This window comes from Myxine glutinosa, chromosome 7 (genome assembly GCF_964187855.1).
Source record: "Myxine glutinosa chromosome 7, kmMyxGlut1.1, whole genome shotgun sequence".
NCBI lineage: Eukaryota > Metazoa > Chordata > Myxini > Myxiniformes > Myxinidae > Myxine > Myxine glutinosa.
Genome location: NC_136267.1, coordinates 99,311,206 through 99,333,168, shown reverse-complemented (window position 1 = coordinate 99,333,168; position 21,963 = coordinate 99,311,206). Strand labels below are relative to the sequence as shown.

The 21,963-nt window shown below is 41.6% G+C and overlaps 1 protein-coding gene across 1 annotated transcript in view; it reads right to left on the bottom strand.

The window, feature by feature from the left end:
• Positions 1–21,963, bottom strand: part of LOC137431468 (complement C3) — a 613,976-nt gene that overhangs the window by 270,149 nt on the left and 321,864 nt on the right. The window contains exons 18-21 of the mRNA XM_078782039.1: positions 20,771–20,986; positions 14,724–14,826; positions 6,457–6,501; positions 4,841–4,917 (exon numbers count right to left, since the gene is read on the bottom strand). Coding sequence (XP_078638165.1) covers positions 4,841–4,917; positions 6,457–6,501; positions 14,724–14,826; positions 20,771–20,986 — 441 coding nt within the window. The remainder of the gene's footprint in view (positions 1–4,840; positions 4,918–6,456; positions 6,502–14,723; positions 14,827–20,770; positions 20,987–21,963) is intronic.

The window sequence follows — 21,963 nt, the reverse complement described above, 5'->3', positions numbered from 1 at the left end:
GTGAAGAACGCGAACGCGCTTTCGCTATCAATGCGTTTTACAAGATTAATGATCGTGCAACTGCTGCACAACGTCAATTCAAACTCCATTTTAATGTTCAACGTCATGGAAATGTGACGTCTGTTCATGCTATCAAGGTATGGGTTCAGAAGTTTGAGAGGACCGGTTCAGCTTTCAAAGAGAAACCGCCGGGAGCACCCAAATCAGTAAGAACGGCACAAAACATTGAGTGTGTAAGGGAGTCAGTTTTGAGAAGTCCGCATCTCTCCATCCGAAAGCATGCACCAGCCTTAAGAATTTCTCACTCGTCACTACGTCGTTCATCGTCACTTAAGACGTCACGTCACTTACGTCACTACGTCGTCACTTAAGAATAAAAACATTGCCTCAAACAGGGAACCATGATTGTCATGGGGCCCGCAAGGCTAACCCCCACTCTAGCGGGGAAAATGGCCTTAAAACGATCATTCATTCATTCAGTTTTCATTCACTACGTCGCATATTGAATAAGGATTTAAACTTTTATCCTGATAAAATTCAAACTGTCCAGGAATTAAGCCAAGATGAACATCAGACGCGAAATCAATGATATTGACGTGGCCATGTTGCAGAACGTCATGAATAATTGGCGTCCAAGATTGGAGGAATGTGTCAGACGAAATGGTGCGAATCTCCTCGATGTTCTTTTCCACAAATAAATGGCATGTTATGTACTTCACTTTCTTTTAAAAATTTGTTTTAAAATACAACTTTTTATTACCTTTACATGAAGGATGTACAAGGATTTACACGAGGATGTGCGGGCGCTTACAGTAAACCCTCGCTTACAGTAAACCAAGATGGATAGCGGCTAGCTGTATAGCGAATAGTTGCACCTATGGGAATTTATGGGATGCGTTCCAGGGGTGGGGGCTTATCGCCCAAAATGATGTTTTTTTGCACATTTATTGCAAAAAAAAAAAACCCCAAAGGAAATTAAAAACATAAATAATATGCTTATATAATATTTTAAATGATTTAACCACAAATACTGTGAAGTACAGCTTGCACAAATAATGAATTGTATGCAGTGAGAGCAAAGAGCTCAAGGGTTCACTCAGAGCCCAACTCCTCACTCTCCTCTCTGCTAACGTCACTGCTATCCTCGATACTCTCACTGCATATGATGACAGCAAGTCTCGTAGACGGAGTGGTGGTGGCATTGCTGGTTGAAACTGTTGTGGAGTTGGAGCATTTATTTGTTCTTATAAAGCTGTCAAGGGTGGGCTTGTAGGCTATTTGTTTCTTCTGTTGATACAGAACTTGATAGCAGTTGATGGCACTGCAAGCAACAAGGGTATTTTCTGGAGTGGGGGGAGTGTCTGCTTCCGTTTCTTCCACTGCTCTCACCTGCTCCAGCTGGAGAAGCTCCTCATCTGTCAATTCATCTGCCTGACTATCAAGGAGCTGTTCCACATCAATCTGGTCGACCTCAGTAAAGCCAACCTTACGTGCCAGCTCCAGTGTCCTAGTTTGCTTGCTGCACTTTCCTCGGATTGATGTCCCCTTCATCAATTTCAGTGGATTTGTGGACATATTGCAGCCACACGTTTTTCCACAATACGTTAATAGTTGAAGCAGTTACCTCATTCCATGCCTCGGTAGTATTGTCGAGTCCCTTATTGATATTATACCCCCGCCAAAAGCCAAAACTCCTTGATGTCATGTCCTTGATTGTCATTTTGTTCCGCTCAGTCTCCCCAATGAGCTGGCCCATAGTGTGACAGAGGTAATAGCTCTTGAATGTGGTATAATGCTTTGATCCACGGGTTGGATGAGGGAGGTGGTGTTGGGTGGGAAGAAGAGCACTTCAATGTTATGCGTCCATTGATCCATCATGGTGGGTGGATGTGCGGGCGTATGATGTAAAACCAACAAGAACTTGTCTGCTAGGTTGTTGGTGGTGCAATATTCGGTACATCGTTTGGAAAGGTAACCAATTATGTAATTTTGAATGAGTGCAATTGTCATCCAAGCCTTCAGGTTAGAACAGCAGATGACGGGGAGGTGGGCCTTGTTGAAGCCTTTCAGCGCACGAGGATTCTCTGAGTCAAAAATTCGGAGAGGCTTCAGCTTCAAGTCCCCATCGGCATTACCACCTAGAAGTAATGTCAGCCTGTCCTTGGCTGCCTTGAGCCCAGGTGCTGACTTTCCTTCTCTGGAGATGAAGGTGTGAGAAGGCATTTTCTTCCAAAAGAGGCCAGTTTCATCAATATTAATGACATGCAAAGGAAAATAGCCACCCTCCTCAATCTTTGCCTTTAAGATGTCGGGAAAGGCTTCAGCAGCAGCATGGTCAGCACTGGCTGACTCAAATGCCAAGCTCAGGTTATGCAGATTGCTTAAACCTCTGAAACCACCCATGGCTATCCTTAAACGCTTTCGCTGCTGCACCAGTGTCCTCTGGTACATGTTTGATTTTCACAGAACCCCAGAGACTGTGGGACTTCACCTTCCCCATGACTGTGGAGAGAGGGGTCTGACGTTGTGGCTGATCCTCAATTGAGGTTGTTAACAGCCTCTTCACATTCTCCATGAAGGGGTCCTGTGTGTAAGTAAAACTCTTTATGCTGGTAGATGACACTTTTTCTGCAGCTTTCTCGATTCCCACCTTTTTAGCAATTGTTGTGACCGTAGAGTGCGTTAGGCCTATTGCATCGGAGATCTTGGTAGGCCCTTCACCACTCTTGTACCGCCTGATGACGAACAACTTTGATATCCAAGGTCACAGCTTTACGTACTTTCTTGGCACGTAAAGGTGCAGTCGGTGATTGAGGTGGACGTTTGGCAGGCATCTCGATGCTATTATCAATACGTGTTTTTTTCAGGGGTTCAGACTTACAGTGATATTATATCAGGAAGTAGCCCAACAGATGTCGGAGCATCACGAGATCATACGTGGTGAAGGGGAAGGTATTTTGAGAGGATTACATGGTGGAGAGATGCTTTGAGTTTTGCAATGGAGCCGTGTTTAATTATGTGGCTTTCGTGTGTTTTTAATCATGTGGCAGCAAAGCTTTTGTAATACACAACAGGTGATGTATTTAGTTATGCCTCAGGACTACGGGTGAACCTTTAAATTGCGCAACAGGAGCGTTTTTTAATTCCTTCATCGGCGTTCTAGCCGGACCTTAAAACATTTTTCTGCCGTTGTACGAAATATGATATCAATTAGAGAGAGCCTTTTTAGTGGAAAAGCATAAAGCAGATGGCCTTATAGCGAGGGATCCGGATCTTCAGCAACATCTAATCAAATAGTCCATGTCACACACCCAATCTGTCCACCAAGTTTCGTCCAAATCCGTCCGTAACTTTGAGATATTCTGCTCCCAAAGAGACAAACAAATAGGAGGTACAACCTCCTATTTGATGGGTGGTGGTGGAGGTAAAACCACCTTTGGTGGTGGAGGTAAAAACAGATGTGTAAAATGGTTGAAATTATCTGTTGTAAAAGATCAGAAAGGGCTGACGTTTCAATTCTTGCCCATTGTTGCAATAAAAGAGTTTGAAATGTCAGCACTTTGTGATATTTAATGGTGGATAACTTCAACCATTTTATTTTTGTGTTTTTTTATTATTATAGAAAGCATATATGAGAATAATGTTAACAGCGCAACATGGAGAACTAGAAAGTATCTGATAAAGCAAAGCCTGTCCATGTCCGCTTTGTATTCAGACTTCTTCTTTTGGATGCTAAACATGACGAAAATGGCTAAAAGACGAGGATGACACTCGGTAGCGTGCATACCTCCACCAGGCTGAACAGTTGATGGTTTCTATCCCACTGATAGGCCGAATCTGGATTCGGACCTGATCTAAAATCAAACCGGCTTGTTCTTGTCACCAAACCAACTCATCCACCAAGTTTATTCATAACTCGTCCACATCTTTTTTTAAATATGATGTTATATATCAGTTTTCAGCCGATGTCTCAATGGTGAAGAATCACTTCAAAAATTAAATAATTTTCGTATCGGAATCCATATTCAGATCTTCACCAAAAATGAATCGATTCGGTCTTGTCACACACACAACCTCTCCACCAAGTTTCGTCTGCATCCGTCAACAACTTTTTGAGATATCTTGTTCACAAACAAACAGCCAGACAGGGGTGAAAACATAACCTCCGTCTACCTTCGGTGGCGGAGGAAATAACCTCTGTCCATCAAAGGTGGTGGAGGTAATACCATATACAAAAAAATGGCGATTTTAATTGATCTGACCTTTTGACTTCAAAAGCAATCGACTTTAGTGATCCAATATACAAACCCTGCTCAAATTTCAAGTCAATCGGATGAAAATTGACAATTTTATGCAACCTTGACGTTTTATGCAACCAACCGTAGAAGGAAGTAGAGGACGGGGAAGACCGAGAAAGACTTGGCTAAAGGTGGTGGAAGAAGAAATGCGGGCAAGGGGGTAAACATGGGGAGATGTAGAAAATAGGGCAAAATGGAGAAGATTGTCATGGGGCCCGCAAGGCTAACCCCCGCTCTAGCAGGGAAAATGGCCTTAAAATGCATGTTGTGGTTGTTTTTCTTGACGTTTGTCCTTTTGTCTTCTCTATATACTCAAAAGAACGTTATGTTGAAAATTTGATGACAAAAGCTCCAATGGTAAAAATAGTTACAGCAAAAAACTAACCATGTAATGAAAATTTAATTTAAATTGATTCTCAGAATAAAGCAGCACATCATCATCTCTCGAAGTTAACTTTTTATGCAACCTTGACCATCTTGACCCTCAACCCATTAAATAGAGCTATTAATCATCCTTCACAGCTGTTCATTCTTTGACTTACCTTGTCCACGAGAAATGCTTATTGCTTGTAGTTCCCAGGTTGTGATTGAATGTGGTACAGAGTGAGAGATGGTCTCGCTAAGTTACAAAAAAGAAACAAAAAACATGTTTAGGTAATTTCATTGAATATGCTTAAAAGGAAAAAAGAAACAATTTGTTAATATTGTTTTTGAAAAACACATCAGTAAAAAGTTCACCTGTTATTTGAGATAAATATGATTCCCATTTAGTCAAATACGCTATGCTAATGGTTGATTAAAAAGTAAACCGATTCAAACCTGATGATTTGCAGAATTAAAAGTTTGACAGTAATAATTTTCTGAGCTGCATTAAGCAACATTGCAAGTTAAACTGGAAAGCATCTGAAAATGCAAACCCCGTCTGCGTCCGCTTTATCTCCAGACTTCTTCCATATGCTAAATAGGAGGAAAACAGCTAAAAGAATATACAAAAAATGACGGTTTTAGGCAACCTTGACCTTTTGACCTCAAAACCAATAGGCTTCAGTGACCCAATATGCAAACACTGCTCAAATTTCAAGTCAATCGGATGAAAGTTGACGATATTATGCAACCTTGACCTTTGACCTTTTGATCCAAAAACACAATGGGCTTCTGGCATCAATTTTCATCCAATTCATCTGAAATTTAAGAATTTGCATATTGGGTCACTGAATTGGTTCACCAATCAAAAGCTAGAAGCTGATTGTTTGTTTTTTTTAGATCAAAAGGTCAAGGTTGCATAAAATCGTCAATTTTCACCCGATTGATTTGAAATTTGAACAAAATTTGCATATTGCATCATTGGATTGGTTCACGACTAAAACGGTAGATGTCGATTGTTTTGCGGTCAAAAGGTGAAAGGTCAGTGTCACAAAATTATCAATTTCAATCTGACTTGAAATTTGAACAGGGTTTGCAAATTGGGTCATTGAAACTTCTTGCTTTTGAGGTCAAAAGGTCAAGGTCGTCTAAAATCGTCAATTTTTTTTTTAGCTGTTTTCAGCATGTTTAGCATACGGAAGAAGAAGTCCAGACACACAGCAGATGCGGACGGGCTTTGCATCGTCAGATTCTTTCTAGTTGTATGAGTTGTCGTTGGTCGGTGCAGGGTGTTTTGAAAGATGCCATTGTAGTGTTTTTGTGGTGTAGTCTTCATGATATGTAGTCTGTGTTCAGCCTGGGTGCGCTTTTTGATGTTCGTGATGTCATCTGAGAATGACATAGATGGGAAAAAAGTGATGTCGAGTATTTTTCTTTGGTGTGTGAGTTGGGGATACTGTTTAGTGTGATATGTGGTGTAACACAATATACCTTATGGCAATTTGTTAAAAGAGTGACTTGATTTTGAGAGAGCTACTTTTAGTCTGTTGATCACAGTGAGCTCGGTTTGTAGGGTGCTGATGACGGGTTGAAGTTTTGCATACACGTGATGTTCAAATGTCATACAAATCCATGCTCGTGGGTTTTTCCCACAGTTGCCCCACTATTCAGAGTGCGCTAGTACTCTCTATGTAGGGATGGCGCGGAAAAAAATGTCGGTCCCATCTGTTACATACAAAACTAAAGTTAGATTATCTTCTTTAAAAAGTCGCTTAGGCTATATATGAGAGCCTACCTGATCTGTTCATGTGGATCTCGAGGCGGGAATCCCTTTTCATTTCTCCAGACCATGACAAAAACAAAAAGGCAAAAAGGTCAAACGAGATCGGTCAAACCTGGGAATTCATCTTGTCGTTCATAATGATAATAATAATCTTCTTCAGACGGCATGTTTCCGAGCTGTCTCTATCAAAGGCAATGATTCTACTACCATCCGACAGAGTTTTACTTCCTGCAACATCCTTTGTTATTTTAATTCTAGTACCTTGAAAGGATTCCACGAAAAGTACGTAAAACTACATTCCTTTGTAAAAGAATAGGCCCGGGGTAGGCGTGGCTATGACTGTCAATCAGCTTGATGTGGGCGGGGCCGCTAGGCACATTTTCCTCAGTGTCGGTGTTTTTCGTGATAATGTTATATGGCATCAAATAATATCAGCAGAAATATCCTGCCTCGGTAAATGCCTTGTTTTTCAGTGTTACATTTATGAAAATAAAATAATAGCGAGGTATCAATACTACACACCGCACACGGGACACGTGATCATGAACCCTCCAGTCACGGGTCAAGGCAAAAGCAAACCACGTGATCAATAACCTTCTCGAGTCACGGTTTCTCGGCGGCAGATTCGCTACGGTGGCGCATCACTGAATATGCAGTCATATAGAACAGTCTAAACAAGGAATCCACTCGAATTGAATCTACTATGAATGGAGGAGGTGTGTGTGCGTGTGTGAGGCATACTTTTTGACGTCAATTAATTAATTACATACTATTCAAATGTACCTTTTAACCCTTTAGACTGCTGAGACCCCTTCGACCTTGGAAGACCCATTAACACATAAGACCAAAAAGACCCCTGAGAACCCAAAACACCCAGATGACCAAAAAGTCCTTGATGACCCAAAAGACCCAGGTGACCCAAAAGTCCCTGAGGACCCAAATCACCCAAAAGTCCCTGAGAACCAAAAAGACACACAAGTCCCCAAGGACCCAAAATCACCGAAACGTCCCCAAACACCCAAAAGTCCCTGACGACCTAAAAGACCCAGATGACCCAAAACACCCAGATGACCCAAAAGTCCTTGATGACCCAAAAGACCCAGATAACCCAAAGGTCCATGAGGATCCAAAAGACCTCAAGGACCCAAAAAGTCCTTGATGACCCAAAGGTCCCCAAGGACCCAAATCACCCAAAAGTCCCCAAAGACCCAAAAGTTATTGATGACCCAAAAGACTCACATGACCCAAAAGTGCCCGAAGACCCAAAAGACCCTTGAGGACCCAAAAGTCCTTGATGACCCAAAAGACCCCGAGTACCCAAAAATCCCAGATGACCCAAAAATCTCCGAGGACCAAAAAGACCCAGATGACTCAAAAGTCCCCAAAGATCCAAAAGTCCCCAATTAAAATTTGGTCCAAGAGACCAACGGGTCCCCTAGTTTAATAAATATTTGAATTGACATTTAGTGATCCTTTCATCTTTGTTTTGGCATACTGCATCGACTGGAGTGGTCAATGGTCAATTAATTGATATTTAAATATAAAGATCCTAGTTTCCTAATGTGTATGCCCTATTACCTATGGCTACTGGGGTTGGGGATTTGGGAGAGGGATGTGGAAGCAGGGTATGGGGGAGTGGGGGAAGGGGGAGAGGGAAAATTGTTATTTAAAAAAAAATTTTTTTAATGCCAGACACCCTCAGGTCGCCACTGGTGAGCACGTCTATAAAGTTTGTACTACTACATTTGTAAATCAGTAGTAGAACATCATCTACTCAAATATTATAATAATTATTCAGATTGTGTAATTCTGAGCTGGGCCTCTCTCAATGGCAATGACTGGAGTTTTACTTGGTGCAGCATCCTTTGTTATAATTTGTTTCTCCAGTTTATTTATACAGTTAAATATTTACAGATGCTCTCTGAGAGCGTGTTCTCTCGTGCTCAACCGACACAATCATAGTTTGAAAAGGCCACGCCCTTCCCCGCGTTACACGATCAACCATGAACCTTGCTATGCGCATGCGCAGATAAGAAAGTGTGTCACGTGTACAGTGTGTTTGACTAACGTCTTTCTGATGATTCCTAGTGACTGTATTTTTGCCTGGGGAAAATCCACTCAAGTTTTATCGAGGTCTTCTGATTTCTCAGACCAAGGATTTTGACACTACAGATAAATGCTTTTTATCTTGTCTTAATAAAAGTTCTTCATTTAAGTTAATTTTACAAAACTATTAATCAGAGAGTGCGCTGGCACTCTCGACTCTATGTACTAACATAGAGATGACACGGATAAAAAATGTCGGCCCCACCCACTGATACGAAACGAAAGTTGGAGTATCTTTTCGTACTCTCATAGTAGTTTATCGAGGACACTTGCAGTTCGAGTGTATAATATGTTTTATTGACATTTCAAGTAGGCAAAACAGTAAAAACCACGAGAGTGTCTTTCACGTCCGGCCGTGTATAAATTCCTCCTGAGAGGCTCCGCCCACCCCTCTGTCCCCACCCTCCTGGTTAGAGGGAAACCACACCAGTTGTTTTGGGAATTTCTAAGTGCAGGTAGGTCATTGTGTGGCCTAAGGCTGGATGAAGACATTACTCTTGGAGAAACGAGCAATAAGACAGCTGCAAGATACAGTCAGGGTTACGTAAGACAACATATCTTTCAATCCTGACAAATCTGACACTCTCACTAAGTCTCTCCAAAAAGAACAACTGGACAACACTCCCATCTACTTTCTCAACCATCCTCTCCAAGAAGTTCTGCCACTCAAGCTTTTGGGTCTCACTATCTGCCATGATCTTTCCTGGGAAAACCACATTTCCAAGCTGGCCTCCAAAGCCAGTCGCCGATTGGGCATCCTCCACCGTGCGAAGTCCTTTCTTGGCACACCTGAGCTCCTCACCACATACAAGGGTTTTCATCTGCAGCTCAATGGAATACTGCTCTCCCCTCTGGGCTGGTGCTCCTGCCTCACACCTATCTCGGCTTCACGCCGTTTAAACCAAAGCTTTCAGAATCATTGGAATCTCCCGCGATAAAGCTGACTCTGAGGGCCTTTCACTCACTCACTGCAGGCAGGTAGGTGGTCTTTCTGTCTTCTACTGACTCCTCTCCAGCCTAGCTCCTCCAGCTCTCTCTGTGCTCTGTCCCCCAAATATTCCTACAGGTCGCACAAGATCTGCCAGCAACCCTCTTCTGGTGAAACTGCCAAAATCAAGACTCTCTGCTCACCTTCACTCCTTCATTCCTCTTTTCTCCTGCCTCTGGAACAAACTCCCTCACTCTCTTCAATCCCACTCCTCCCTCCAGGTCTTTAAAACAGCTGTTCACCAACATCTCTTATCTTCCTCCATCCAAAACCTTGATCTTTTCCACCCCTGTTAATTCATCCCAGATCCACTTTTTTGAAATACCAACTTCTTTCCTGGAAGTCCTAGCAGTGTCCATGTGTTTTCTAACTCTCTCCTCCCCCCCCCCCCCCCATTTCCATGCCTCCTCCCCCCAAGCCCCTCTCCCTCCCACAGATCTCCCGATGTCCCTGTTCTCTACTGTTTCTTTACGTGTGTCCGTTTGTTTTTTTGTGATTAATGTTCGCTCTTACAAGAACCTCGATCTTGTATACAAAAAAATAAAAATAGGAACACATGCAGTGTTTGACATTGCTGACTAAGATATCTTGGCACTTTTGCTCCAAGATTGGGTATCCTTTGAGCACCATAACATTGTGTTTTTCCACATTGTAAAAAAATTACAGAAACAAGTGAATAAAAACATTTATGCTAAATTAAAAATGCAATGTAGGGATGACAAACTACAGTCTCAAAAAGGTCCTAAACAAGATAGGGATGATGTTGGTTTAGAGAGTCGCTAACAGTATTGCCATCACATAACAATCCCTACATCACTGCCTCCAGCCTATAATTGTCTAGGGCTCGGCCTAGCTAAAAGTATTAGAAGCTCCGATATTTAATTTCTGCATAAGTATAAGTAGCCCCGATATAATTTCAGGGACTTCTTGCAGCCTCAGTTGTCTTTCCTACTTTTCTTTTTTTATCAACTTAGAGTAATCAATCACAAATGCAGATAATTATAGAATGCTGTTATTGGAGATGTTCATGCAGGTTGTAAGAAGTTGATGATCATGTACTGATATTATAACATTGTACTTGGGCTGATAATTTGTAGAGTCTCAGTATGTGGCTGCACTACAGGAGTAATCAAGTACTGGTGTAACCAGTGGAGTGTTTGTCGAAGCTTGAAGCGATAACTGATGAAGTGTAAATGAGGCAGTGATGTAGGGATTGTTATGTGATGGCAATACTGTTAGCTACTCTAAACCAACATCATCCCGATCTTGTTTAGAACCTTTTTAGACTGTAGTTTGTCATCCCAACATTGCTTTTTTAATTTAGCATAAATTTTTTTTATTCACTTGTCTATTATACAGACTTGGCATTTAATATGGAATTTTTTTTTTTTCTTGACTTGGGTTTACTTTCTTAACTCAGTATATCAATCTGGTGAATTTCTTTTACACTTTGGTGATTTATTTGTTGAAAGAACCATGTCACTGATTGTCTGTCGCAACAAGAAGTCCACAACAGGATTATATCACAGGTGGCGTGGCAAAATGTATGGACAGGTGCATTTGATGATTGGCTTCACAGTCGGGTATACAAGGGTTGTTGCGTTCTGTATTAGTGGAAAACAACTGCTGCACGTCTCCAAAAGTTATTGCCGCTTCCTCTGGAGATGGTCCGTCAACTCGACAATGCTGTTTGTCATGGAGTGGTGGCTTTACGAAATTACGGCATGAAATAGCGTGCTATTGCTCGGTAGTATGGCATCACTCAAGGTCAGGTGTCAAAGATCCTGAAACGAAATTCTCAGAGGGGTGTCCCTACTCCAATACCGAGGCCAGGACGTCCCCGCAGAACCACAAGGAGGGATGATCGTCAGCTGCACCGGTTAATCCGCAATGGCCGTACCAAGTCAGCTAATCAGCTTAGGGCTGAGTGGCAGCAACTGACAAATGTGCCTGTATCCAGAAGGCTAGTCAACCAACGAATGATTCAAGCAGGCTATCGTGCCAGGCGTCCCCTGAGAAAGCCATGCCTGACCAGACAACACCGCCAGCGCCGATTGCAGTGGGCCAGAGAGCACCGTCAATGGCAGCCAGGACACTGGAATCACGTGATCTTCAGTGACGAGTCCAGATTTCTGGTCTATCGTCAAGATGGCCACGTCCGAGTGTGCAGACAAGTGCATGAAGCCTACAACAAAGATTGTATAGTGCCAAGAGTCCAAGCTGGAGGTGGTGGGGTGACCGTTTGGGCTGCTTTTCATGCAGGGGACAAAACTGACCTGGTTGTTCTGAATGGAAACCTGAACCAGTTCAAGTACAGGGCCATTCTGGAAGAAACATTGCTTCCATTTGCTCGTGCAGCCTTTTGAGGAAACTTTGTCTTCCAAGATGACAATGCACGGCCTCATCATGCTCGCATGATCCAACACTTTCTTGCTGACCGTGGTGTAGAGCATATGGAGTGGCCTGCCATGTCCCCGGATATGAATCCGAGAGAGAACTTGTGAGCAGAATTAACGCGTCAAATCGACCACTTGGACCAGCAGCCGACCTCTGTGCGTGAATTGCAGCAGGCTATTGTCACTGCATGGCAAACGATTCCTGTCCAAACCTTGGCAAATCTCGTGAACAGCATGCCTCAACGTGTACGTGCTCTCCTGAATGCTCGTGGGGGTTACACGAAGTACTGAACTGTAATTTTACTGTCCGTAATCCCAGTCGTAATTTAACTTTTGTTTTTGTTAACGTAAAATGTACAGAAGTTTAACACAGTACTGTCCATGAATTGAGTTCGATATCAGTTTACATCACTTTCAAGGATCAATTTATTTGTTTTGAAATGTCAAATGTGGTTTTTGTTTCTTTTGAAGGTCACATTAACAAAATCTAGAATAATTTCATCATAATTCCAATGAACTTTTGGTTCTAAGACATCTTGACAAGTAAGTTCACCCCCACAAAAAAAATATTCCATATTAAATGCCAAGTCTGTAGATTGTGAACCATTGTGTCTGTCTGTGCGTTTGACCGCCTCCCATTTCCGATGGTCATAATTTCACGATTGTGATTGTAAATAAAGAATAAGGAGAAACAGCGTGAACAAAGCATCAGCGCTTATTATTTTCTTCTTTTTCAAAACATGACGGAGAAACTCAGCTACTAATGAGATTGAAAACATCAACGTGAAAAAGCAACACAATTTTATTATTCCCTTCGTTTTTTGGCAACATACACCACCCAGATCTTCTTCAAACTTAGCGAGAAACTTTTTATTCAAACCTGGAAAACATTACGAAGAAAGCCTGCTTCTGATAATTCTTCTTCTTCAACCTTGGAAAGCATTAAAGAGAAACTCAGCAATAGATTACCAAAACTCTAAAGGCTCCTTGGATCACTGCTGTTATGTCTGGGCGCATGGTGTATATGGAGCTTCACGACTGTGAAAACGCCATAAAATACAAAAAGATGAAGAAGATCCCTTCTCCATATTCAGCGAAGCGACAGACGGTATTTTGAGAGACCTGCGGTGCCAGCCCCATGGTGTTCACACATATCAGATTAACAATGCATACGTGGCAAGTTGAAGGTGATGGAAAACGGGTTGGTAGGAATCGAAAGCGGGTTTTTATGTCTCTCCCCCACCCCTCTCTGTCTCTCCCTCTCTCTCATACACCCCTCCCCACCCCTCTTTGTTTCCTCCCCTCCCCACCCCCCCCCCCTTCCAGTCCCATCCACCTCTTCTCCTCTCTCTCTCTCTCCTGCAGCCTCCCCCCATCCTCTCACTCACCCTCCCCTTCCTCCTCCCTCCCACACGTTCACCCCTCCACCCTCCCCCTCTCCCCTCCCTTCCCCTTCCTTCCCTTCCTCTTCCCTCCCCTCCCAGTGTCCTTCCTGCCCCTCCTCCCTCTATCCTCCTCTTTTCCCTCCCCTCTTCTCTTGCTCCCCTCCTCTCCTAATAATGCAAGAAATTATATGCAGAGTGAGGAAAGATTTTTTTAAATATACCAGTACTACAAAATCACACTGTAAATAAAGGGCAGCATGCAACAATTAAGTAAATGTGAAAAAGTTTACAAAAACTCCAGTGTTGCACAGTATTCTCAGATACATTTCACACTTCCACAGAGAAAATTCTGAGACATCAGGAATGTAAGTGATAACACGGAAACATAAATGACGGGCAAAGTGGGATGGAATGTAATGGAGAAAATATTTCTCATACACTGATTATATTCATATTAATAGATAGATAGAGAATAGGTTGGATAAGATTTTTGAATTTACACCATCCACTTTTGAATTTTATGGTGTTAAATTTTGTGTGTGTACTTTCATAATTGCCATGAGTTATTGTAAGTTTAGAGTGGAGCGCAATGCCAAACAGTGATATACTTAACTAACCGTCAATCAGCAAAGCGCATACCTCCGCCCACTGATAGGCCGTATCCCACTGATAGGCCGGAACTGGATCCGAGCCTGAACCAAAAGCGAATTGGCTTGTCCTCGTCACCTACCCAACTAATCCACCAAGTTTTGTCATAATCCGTCCAAAATTTTTTAAATATCGTGTGAAAATCGTTTTTGGCCCTATCTCTCAATTTAGAAGAATCACTTAAAATTATAGTATCCAAATCCTCAACTAAATCGAATCAATTTGTCCTTGTCACACACCAAACCTGTCCACCAAGTTTTGTTCAAAACTATCCATAACTTTTTGAGATATCCTGCTATATATTGTTTTGGCCCTATCTCTCAATTGTGAAGAATCACTTAAAAATTATAGTATCCCGATCCGGATCCAGATCTTCACCAAAATCTAATCAGATTTTTTCACCCAACCACGTTTCGTCCGAATCTGTCCACAACCTTTTTGAGATATTCTGTTCACAGACAAACAGACAAACAAACATGGGAGAAAACATAACCTCCGTCCACCTTCGATTACAGAGATAATGAACATGGGCTTTCATGACAATATACAATGCAACAGAGAGAATGGCTCTAACAAGAAGACCCGGCCTATCTAATTGTTATTCAAAGTGGCTGGAATTGTTTCCATATGACATTATTCAAAATATTGAATTTGTGCCCCAGATATGTTATAGTTTGGCTGACTACTCAAAAGATGACTGTCTGTGATTATTATTTCTACTATTGCTAACATCCTCACCTGCGCTAACATCCTCACCTCACTTGATGACTGCATGAACCCAGATCAAGTGTTTTCCATAAGAAACTAAGTGGGAAGTCACTGCGAATGAAAACTTCTCCCGCCATCATCTCGTTTGCATCTGATAAGGAGATGTGAACAGGCATAAGAAACACACATTAAGCATTTCATCGTAGAATGGAAATATAGTCTTAATCGTGAAGGTTAGGGTCATTCCGCATCAGTGCATAGGCAGGACAATATATTAAATGATTAAAGATTAGATTGAGATATGTTATCCGCCATGGGAAGGAAGGATAGGCTGGCGTTTCAGGCATCAACCCTCTTTTTCTCCAACAAAGAGTTAACATCCAAAACATCAGCTTCTTGTTGCTTCCCACAGCAGATAACATATCTGAAAAAATGTCCGGTTGAATTAATCTTTTATTAAATATTTTACAATAACATTGATTAATGAGCTTTTATTACATAAAAGAGACAAAGAATCTTACTATAACTCACCAAATGTCAGTCCGTCTGTCTGTCCATCCGTCTGTCCGTCCATTCGAAGGTATCGCAAAACGGCTGAACCGATCGCAACGATATTTTGGGTGGGTAATACTGGGACCACCTGGAGTAAAATAGGCTATATTGTTTTTCCAATTTCAGCTTTGGCCTCCAGCATTTTCAGCTTTGGACTCCCACATAATGTTATTTTCCCGGGTGTCGCACAAACGGCTGCACCGATCGGATTCGGTGACCTCGGACAAAGACCTTTTATAAGGACATGGATTGAATCCCTGCTTGGGAGAATGCCAACCCCCTCCCCGCCATCACGGCCGTCTCTCCAACTCACAATCCCACGAGATATGCGGAAAGGACGACCCAAAACCAATTATCTTCTTTTTAAATCGTATATAAACATCATTAAAAGTAAATAATGACCTCGGCCAAAGTTCAAACGACATGAGTTTAATCTCTACATGAGAGAATTCCACATAGCTATTTGGGCGGTGTATACGCTAACAGATCGCTGTCTCCATCGATCTTGCCAAGGCCGTAACACCCATCGGCTCAAAATCCTTTTAACTGTTGACTTGGTAGTTTTTACAATGAAAGAAACATTAACAATGTTGTTAAAAGTTTATTTTGTGATTCATTTGTGATTGGACTTATGTTGTTTGGAATGTAAAAAGAGATATCGAGTTCAAGTGAATGACGACATGCCGTGATGGTTTCTACTTTCTGAACGTGACCTTCGCGGATCGCCATATGCAGATTCACCACAGACCCACGATCGATGTTTCTACACATGAACGTACACGTTTGTTTGCGTTTTTGGAACGTTTTTCATGGAAGTCCTTCACGACCTTGCTGTCCATGTCTGACGTGCGACTGAGGGTGCTACAGGAATGTGGAATTCATTGGTTTCATGGTTTAGCATTCGCCGTATCTGCATTGCCTGTTTGCCTCCGGCCTCCCACCTGTGCATAGCACGTGTATCTCACTAGTTCAGATAATGTATATAGTATGATATTTCATAGTATTATTATGAAATAATAATAATAATAAGTATTATAAATAATAATAAGTCGAAATAATAATAAGTATGAAATAGGTGAAATTACGCCGTCTGGTGTTTTACAAAATGTAAACAAACAATTGAGAATGAATGGAATCTCTGACTGCACGGCAAGTGCAGATCTTTATCACCTGTCAGTCATATCACTATTCTAATACACATTTATAAATGGTTTATACCTACCAAAGTCAGCATCCTGCGAAATAATCCTACATTTATATTTTAAACATAGGCGCGCATCAACTTGTAAGTTTACAATCCGTGAACGGTATGGCAGCCCATTCTCGCAAATCAAAATTGCCGAATTTAAAATGGCCACCAAGGTCAAATCACGTGACCTTCAAGATGGGTCCCGATCTGAAAATAAACTTTAGGGTATATAGAATCATTGTGCCAGATTTCTTGCTTTTACCATAAAGTGCACAATTCAATCACAAATCTGCTGTACTAATATAGAGATATTGAATTAAAAGCAGAATGAGGAAATGATGTAAGGGTTTCCATTGGTGACATTCGTGGATTTCCCATTTGCAATTTCGCCATTCGCTGGATATAGCAACATTCAGACTGGGTGCGTTTTCTGTGCAAGACGGTGTATGCTGAGTCACTTTACCTCTTACACGAGCCTGTATACCGCCATACCTCTAATCTGTATACAAAAAAAGAAAGACAAGTCAGGAGACGACGATGGTTCATGAGCGAGCGGTATTGAATGACAAAGGACGGACTATAACCGAAACAGGCCCGGAAAGGCCAGGCCCGGAAATGTCAAAACGAAGGTTACTGGCCTTGAAATGAGATAGAAAATAATGTATAATCATTAATCAGTGATGAGGTTAGTTAGCTACACAATACCGAAAATTCGGTAAAAAATGAAATGAAACAAAAAAAAAAAAAATGAAAAATCGAGCTCCGTGGGGCTAGACACATGACATTGGCCTAACCAAATATCGAAACTCCTGTCAGATTCCACCAACCACTCGGAGAAGATGTAGCTTGAATTTGATTACCCCCTAAAAAGACATCTTTTTCGGGCGTGGCTCCGCCCACAATGGGCGCAATACGCCCACTCTAGGCAGGACACAACTAGATCATGATATCAACCTCCCACCCAAGTTTCATCAAGATCGGATGATATCATCGGGTAGTTATGCGGCGGACACACAGACACACAGACACACATACAGACAGACGCACACACATGACGAATATAGTGGTCACTTGATAACTCGTGAACCAAAAAAAAAAGTCCTTCACGAACCTGCTGCCAATGGCTGACGTTCGACTGAACATGGCACAAGAATGTGGAATTTATTGGTTCATCAATTGCCATTCGCCGTTGTTTTACCCAAGTCATTCACGAACCGTCTGTCCATGCCTGAATATGAATGAATGAATGATCGTTTTAAGGCCATTTTCCCCGCTAGAGCGGGGGTTAGCCTTGCAGGCCCCTTGACAATCATGGTTCCCTGTTTGAGGCAATGTTTTTATGGCCGGATGCCCTTCCTGACGCCAACCCTTGGTCACGCTCTTACGATGCGCAGGGATACGGTGTACCTATTTTAAACTGGGGTACACACCAGGATCATTAATCCCAGCAAGCTGGTACTCAATTTGCCAACCTCGGAAGGATGACAGGCTGAGTCAACCCCCCTGGCGTTAATTCAGCGATCGACCGGGATTCGAACCCAGGATCCTAGGATCCCAAGCCAGCACCCTAACCGCGAAGCCAACACCAGGCTAATGTCCATGCCTGATGTCAAAAAAAATTCATACTTGCATTATTTGTTAACTGCTAACTGGTATCCCCACCCAGGTCATACTATCTTCTTCAACTAAAGTATCAAACAAGCTCGGCTATGCCATTTTTAGACGATCGGTGTTGTTTATATGTTTTAGCATCTTCATGACCAACACACAATTAATACATGTTATATATTTATGTACACTTTACCATACCAGACTCAGTGGCTTTGTCATAATGGTTAGAGATTTTACTCTGAGTCTGGTAGGTCGGTGGTTTGAACTCTGGCTGTCATACCAAATATTTTTAAAATTGTACTTGCTGCTTCTTGCTTGACGCTCAGCATTTAAAAGGGATGGAGCACGGACAAACAACCATCGGTTGCTAATAATAATATATGCTTTGATGGGCCTAATGGCTGCTTCCTGTGTCAAATTATTAATTCAGTAATTAATTTGTTATTTATTTAAAGCCGGCGAAGCCGGTGTTATCAATAAACGCGTACGTATTATGTCGAAAACCAGATTATGCTGTATCCCTTGGCTTGAAAATTCCGAAGCGCAATGGAGGCCGCCATCTTGCGGATGCGGAAGTATGCATAACAAATTGAAAAACGTTCAATAGGAGTTTCTTTCACCCGTCTTTGTTTGATTCACAATCTTATGCACCTCTAATTGATAATTAAAATACTTTAAGACCAACCTCGGCCCGCACGTGCCTGGTTATCTTCAACGAAAAGCGTCACCAAACACCGGAACCAATGAGATTCGAGCATTTGAAAAAATATTTATAAAACGAAATCACACAATGGAGGCCGCCATCGACCGGATGCGGAAGTTTGCATAAAACAATTGCGAAAAAGTTCAATAGGAGTTTGTTTCACCCGTCTTTGTTTGATTGACAATCTAATGCACCTCTAATTTGTAATTAAAATACGTTAAGACCAACCTCGTTATCTTCAACGAAAATCGTCACCAAACACCTGAACCAATGAGATTCGAGCATTTGAATGCATAAAACAATTGCGAAAAAGTTCAATAGGAGTTTGTTTCACCCGTCTTTGTTTGATTCACAATCTAATGCACCTCTAATTTGAAATTAAAATACGTTAAGACCAACCTCGTTATCTTCAACGAAAATCGTCACCAAACACCAGAACCAATGAGATTCGAGCATTTGAAAAATATTTTTTTAAAGCTTATTACGCGTTTCGGAGGGTGAAAACGGGATCAAATATTCTAAAATTGACGAAGAATTCTTTTTTAGAAATCTCGCGGCCATCGCGGATAGATTTTCACGGCCGGAAATATCCGAAGTTGAGACGGAATTCACCGAATTAATCAAGAAGTAAATTTTATCAATTTTAATCTCATCCAGATGCAAATGGTACCTACGACACCTACTACACCTACTACAACCTACTACACCGACGGTACCTACTACACCTACCTACTACCAACGACCTAACCTACTGATGCCACAGTGATGGGTAAAATAGTGGCAAGAGGCTTTGGCTTCGCCGGCTCATTGCGGCTTTGCAGTCGGGTACTAGTAGCCGGCAAAGCCGGTGTTGTCAATGAACGCGTATGTTTTATGTTGCAAAGCCAGATTTTGCTGGATCCCTTGGCTTGAGAATTTCCAAGCTTTGACGCACCAAATCGCTCAATGGAGGCCGCCATCTTGCGGATGCGGAAGTATGCATAACAAATTGAAAAAAGTTCAATAGGAGTTTGTTTCACCCGTCTTTGTTTGATCCACAATCTTATGCACCTCTAATTTGTAATTAAATACTTTAAGACCAACCTCGGCCCGCACGGGCCTGGTTATCTTCAACGAAAATCGTCACCAAACACCGGAACCAATGAGATTCGAGCATTTGAAAAAATATTTCAAAAACCAAATCACTCAATGGAGGCCGCCATCTTCCGGATGCGGAAGTTTGCATCAAAAATTGCAAAAAAGTTCAATAGGAGTTTGTTTCACCCGTCTTTGTTTGATTCACAATCTAATGCACCTCTAATTTGTAATTAAAATACTTTAAGACCAACCTCGTTATCTTCAACGAAAATCGTCACCAAACACCGGAACCAATGAGATTCGAGCATTTGAAAAAATATTTTAAAAAAGCTTATTACCACGTTTCGGAGGGTGAAAACGGCGTCAAATACTCTAAAATTGACGAAGAATTATTTTTTTGAAACCTCGTGGCCGAAGGGGATAGTTTTTCACGGCCGGAAATATCCGAAGTTGAGACGGAATTCACCGAATTAATCAAGAAGTAAATTTTATCAATTTTAATCTCATCCAGAATGCAAATGGTGTCATTTTGAATGAGGTACGGTACCTACTACACCTACCTACTACCAACTACCTAACCTACTGATGCCATAGTGATGGGTAAAATAGTGGCAAGAGGCTTGGCTTCGCCAGCTCATTGCGGCTTTGCAGTCGGGTACTCGTATTTATTATTTGATGGACTTATTTATACTAGTCAACAAAATGGACGCAGTACAGTGTGGGAGAATAGATTTACAGGAAGATAAAATGTACTGTACTGTACAAAACACCTCCCAGGTTGTGCTGAAAGAAGAAGAAGAACCACCTTTAGAGGCCATTTTTCCCCGCAGAGCGGCTTTGCTATGTGTTTGCTTTGTGCTGGCTTTGCAATAAACTCCACGGGGTTCAATAGAAGGGGGGCGGGTTGAGACAGCAACAATGCAACAATGTATTGTGAATTCCTTAAAAATTATTTGGACATACTGCGTGCATAGATGTCCATTTCGCCATCATCGTAATCATATTCCTGCAGATATTCACGCTCCTCAAGTGCAGCATTGCAACACTCCTTGTAGATCTCACGACAGCCATCTTCCTCAATCACAAATTCAGCACGGCTCTCACACGTCTCCTCAGGCAGGTTGATACGTTGTCCGTCTGAGCAGCAGCGCCTTTTCTGTTCCACTTCATACTTTTCAACTGCCACACAATTGCAGTTATCAGCATTTGTAAGCACGATGATGTGAATAAAATGCAATGTGCAAAATCATTTGTATTTTCTTCGAATGTATCAAAAATACGATAATGTATTGAAATCTGACTTCCGATTCGTGTTGGCACCACGTGTAGGTTTAATCTGCATCAGCTCCTTCCGCTTCATCAAAGCTAAGTTTCCCGTACCAGATGCGTCATGTCTGTTATATTTTCGTCCCTGTGTTGCTGTTTTTGTTTTTGTCCAATTTTCCGTGTTATATCATGCCTTGTTGTGCTGTCTTGTCGAATTTGTTTTTGTGTTGCTCAAGGCCTACTCCTCGGATAGCCAGCGTGCAAATTCCATCTATGGTTTTATGCCACGTTCCTCCTTCCATTTATTTTCTCCCAGGTATTGCCCTTTCTACCTCCTCAAAGTTATCCTATTCCCCCTCCTCGCTTCAAAAAAATCCTATTTTTATTTTTTATTTTTCAGCCCAAAACACGATCTCAATCTGCCTCAATTTCCTTCTGCCTCTACTTCCTGTATTTCATTCTTCTATCTCAATATCTCCAACATGAATACCTCCATTTTTTTTTATTGGCTCCTTGTTCACAACTATGTCTCAATACCTCGATTTAGTATACAAAATAAAATACACATATACATGACATATTATAGGCTACTGTATATTATACATGACATATTATAGGCTCCTGTATATTATACATGACATATTATAGGCTCCTGTATATTATACATGACATAGTATAGGCCACTGTATATTATACATGACATAGTATAGGCTACTGTATATTATACATGACATATTATAGGCTACTGTATATTATACATGACATATTATAGGCTCCTGTATATTATACATGACATATTATAGGCTCCTGTATATTATACATGACATAGTATAGGCTACTGTATATTATACATGACATAGTATAGGCTACTGTATATTATACATGACATA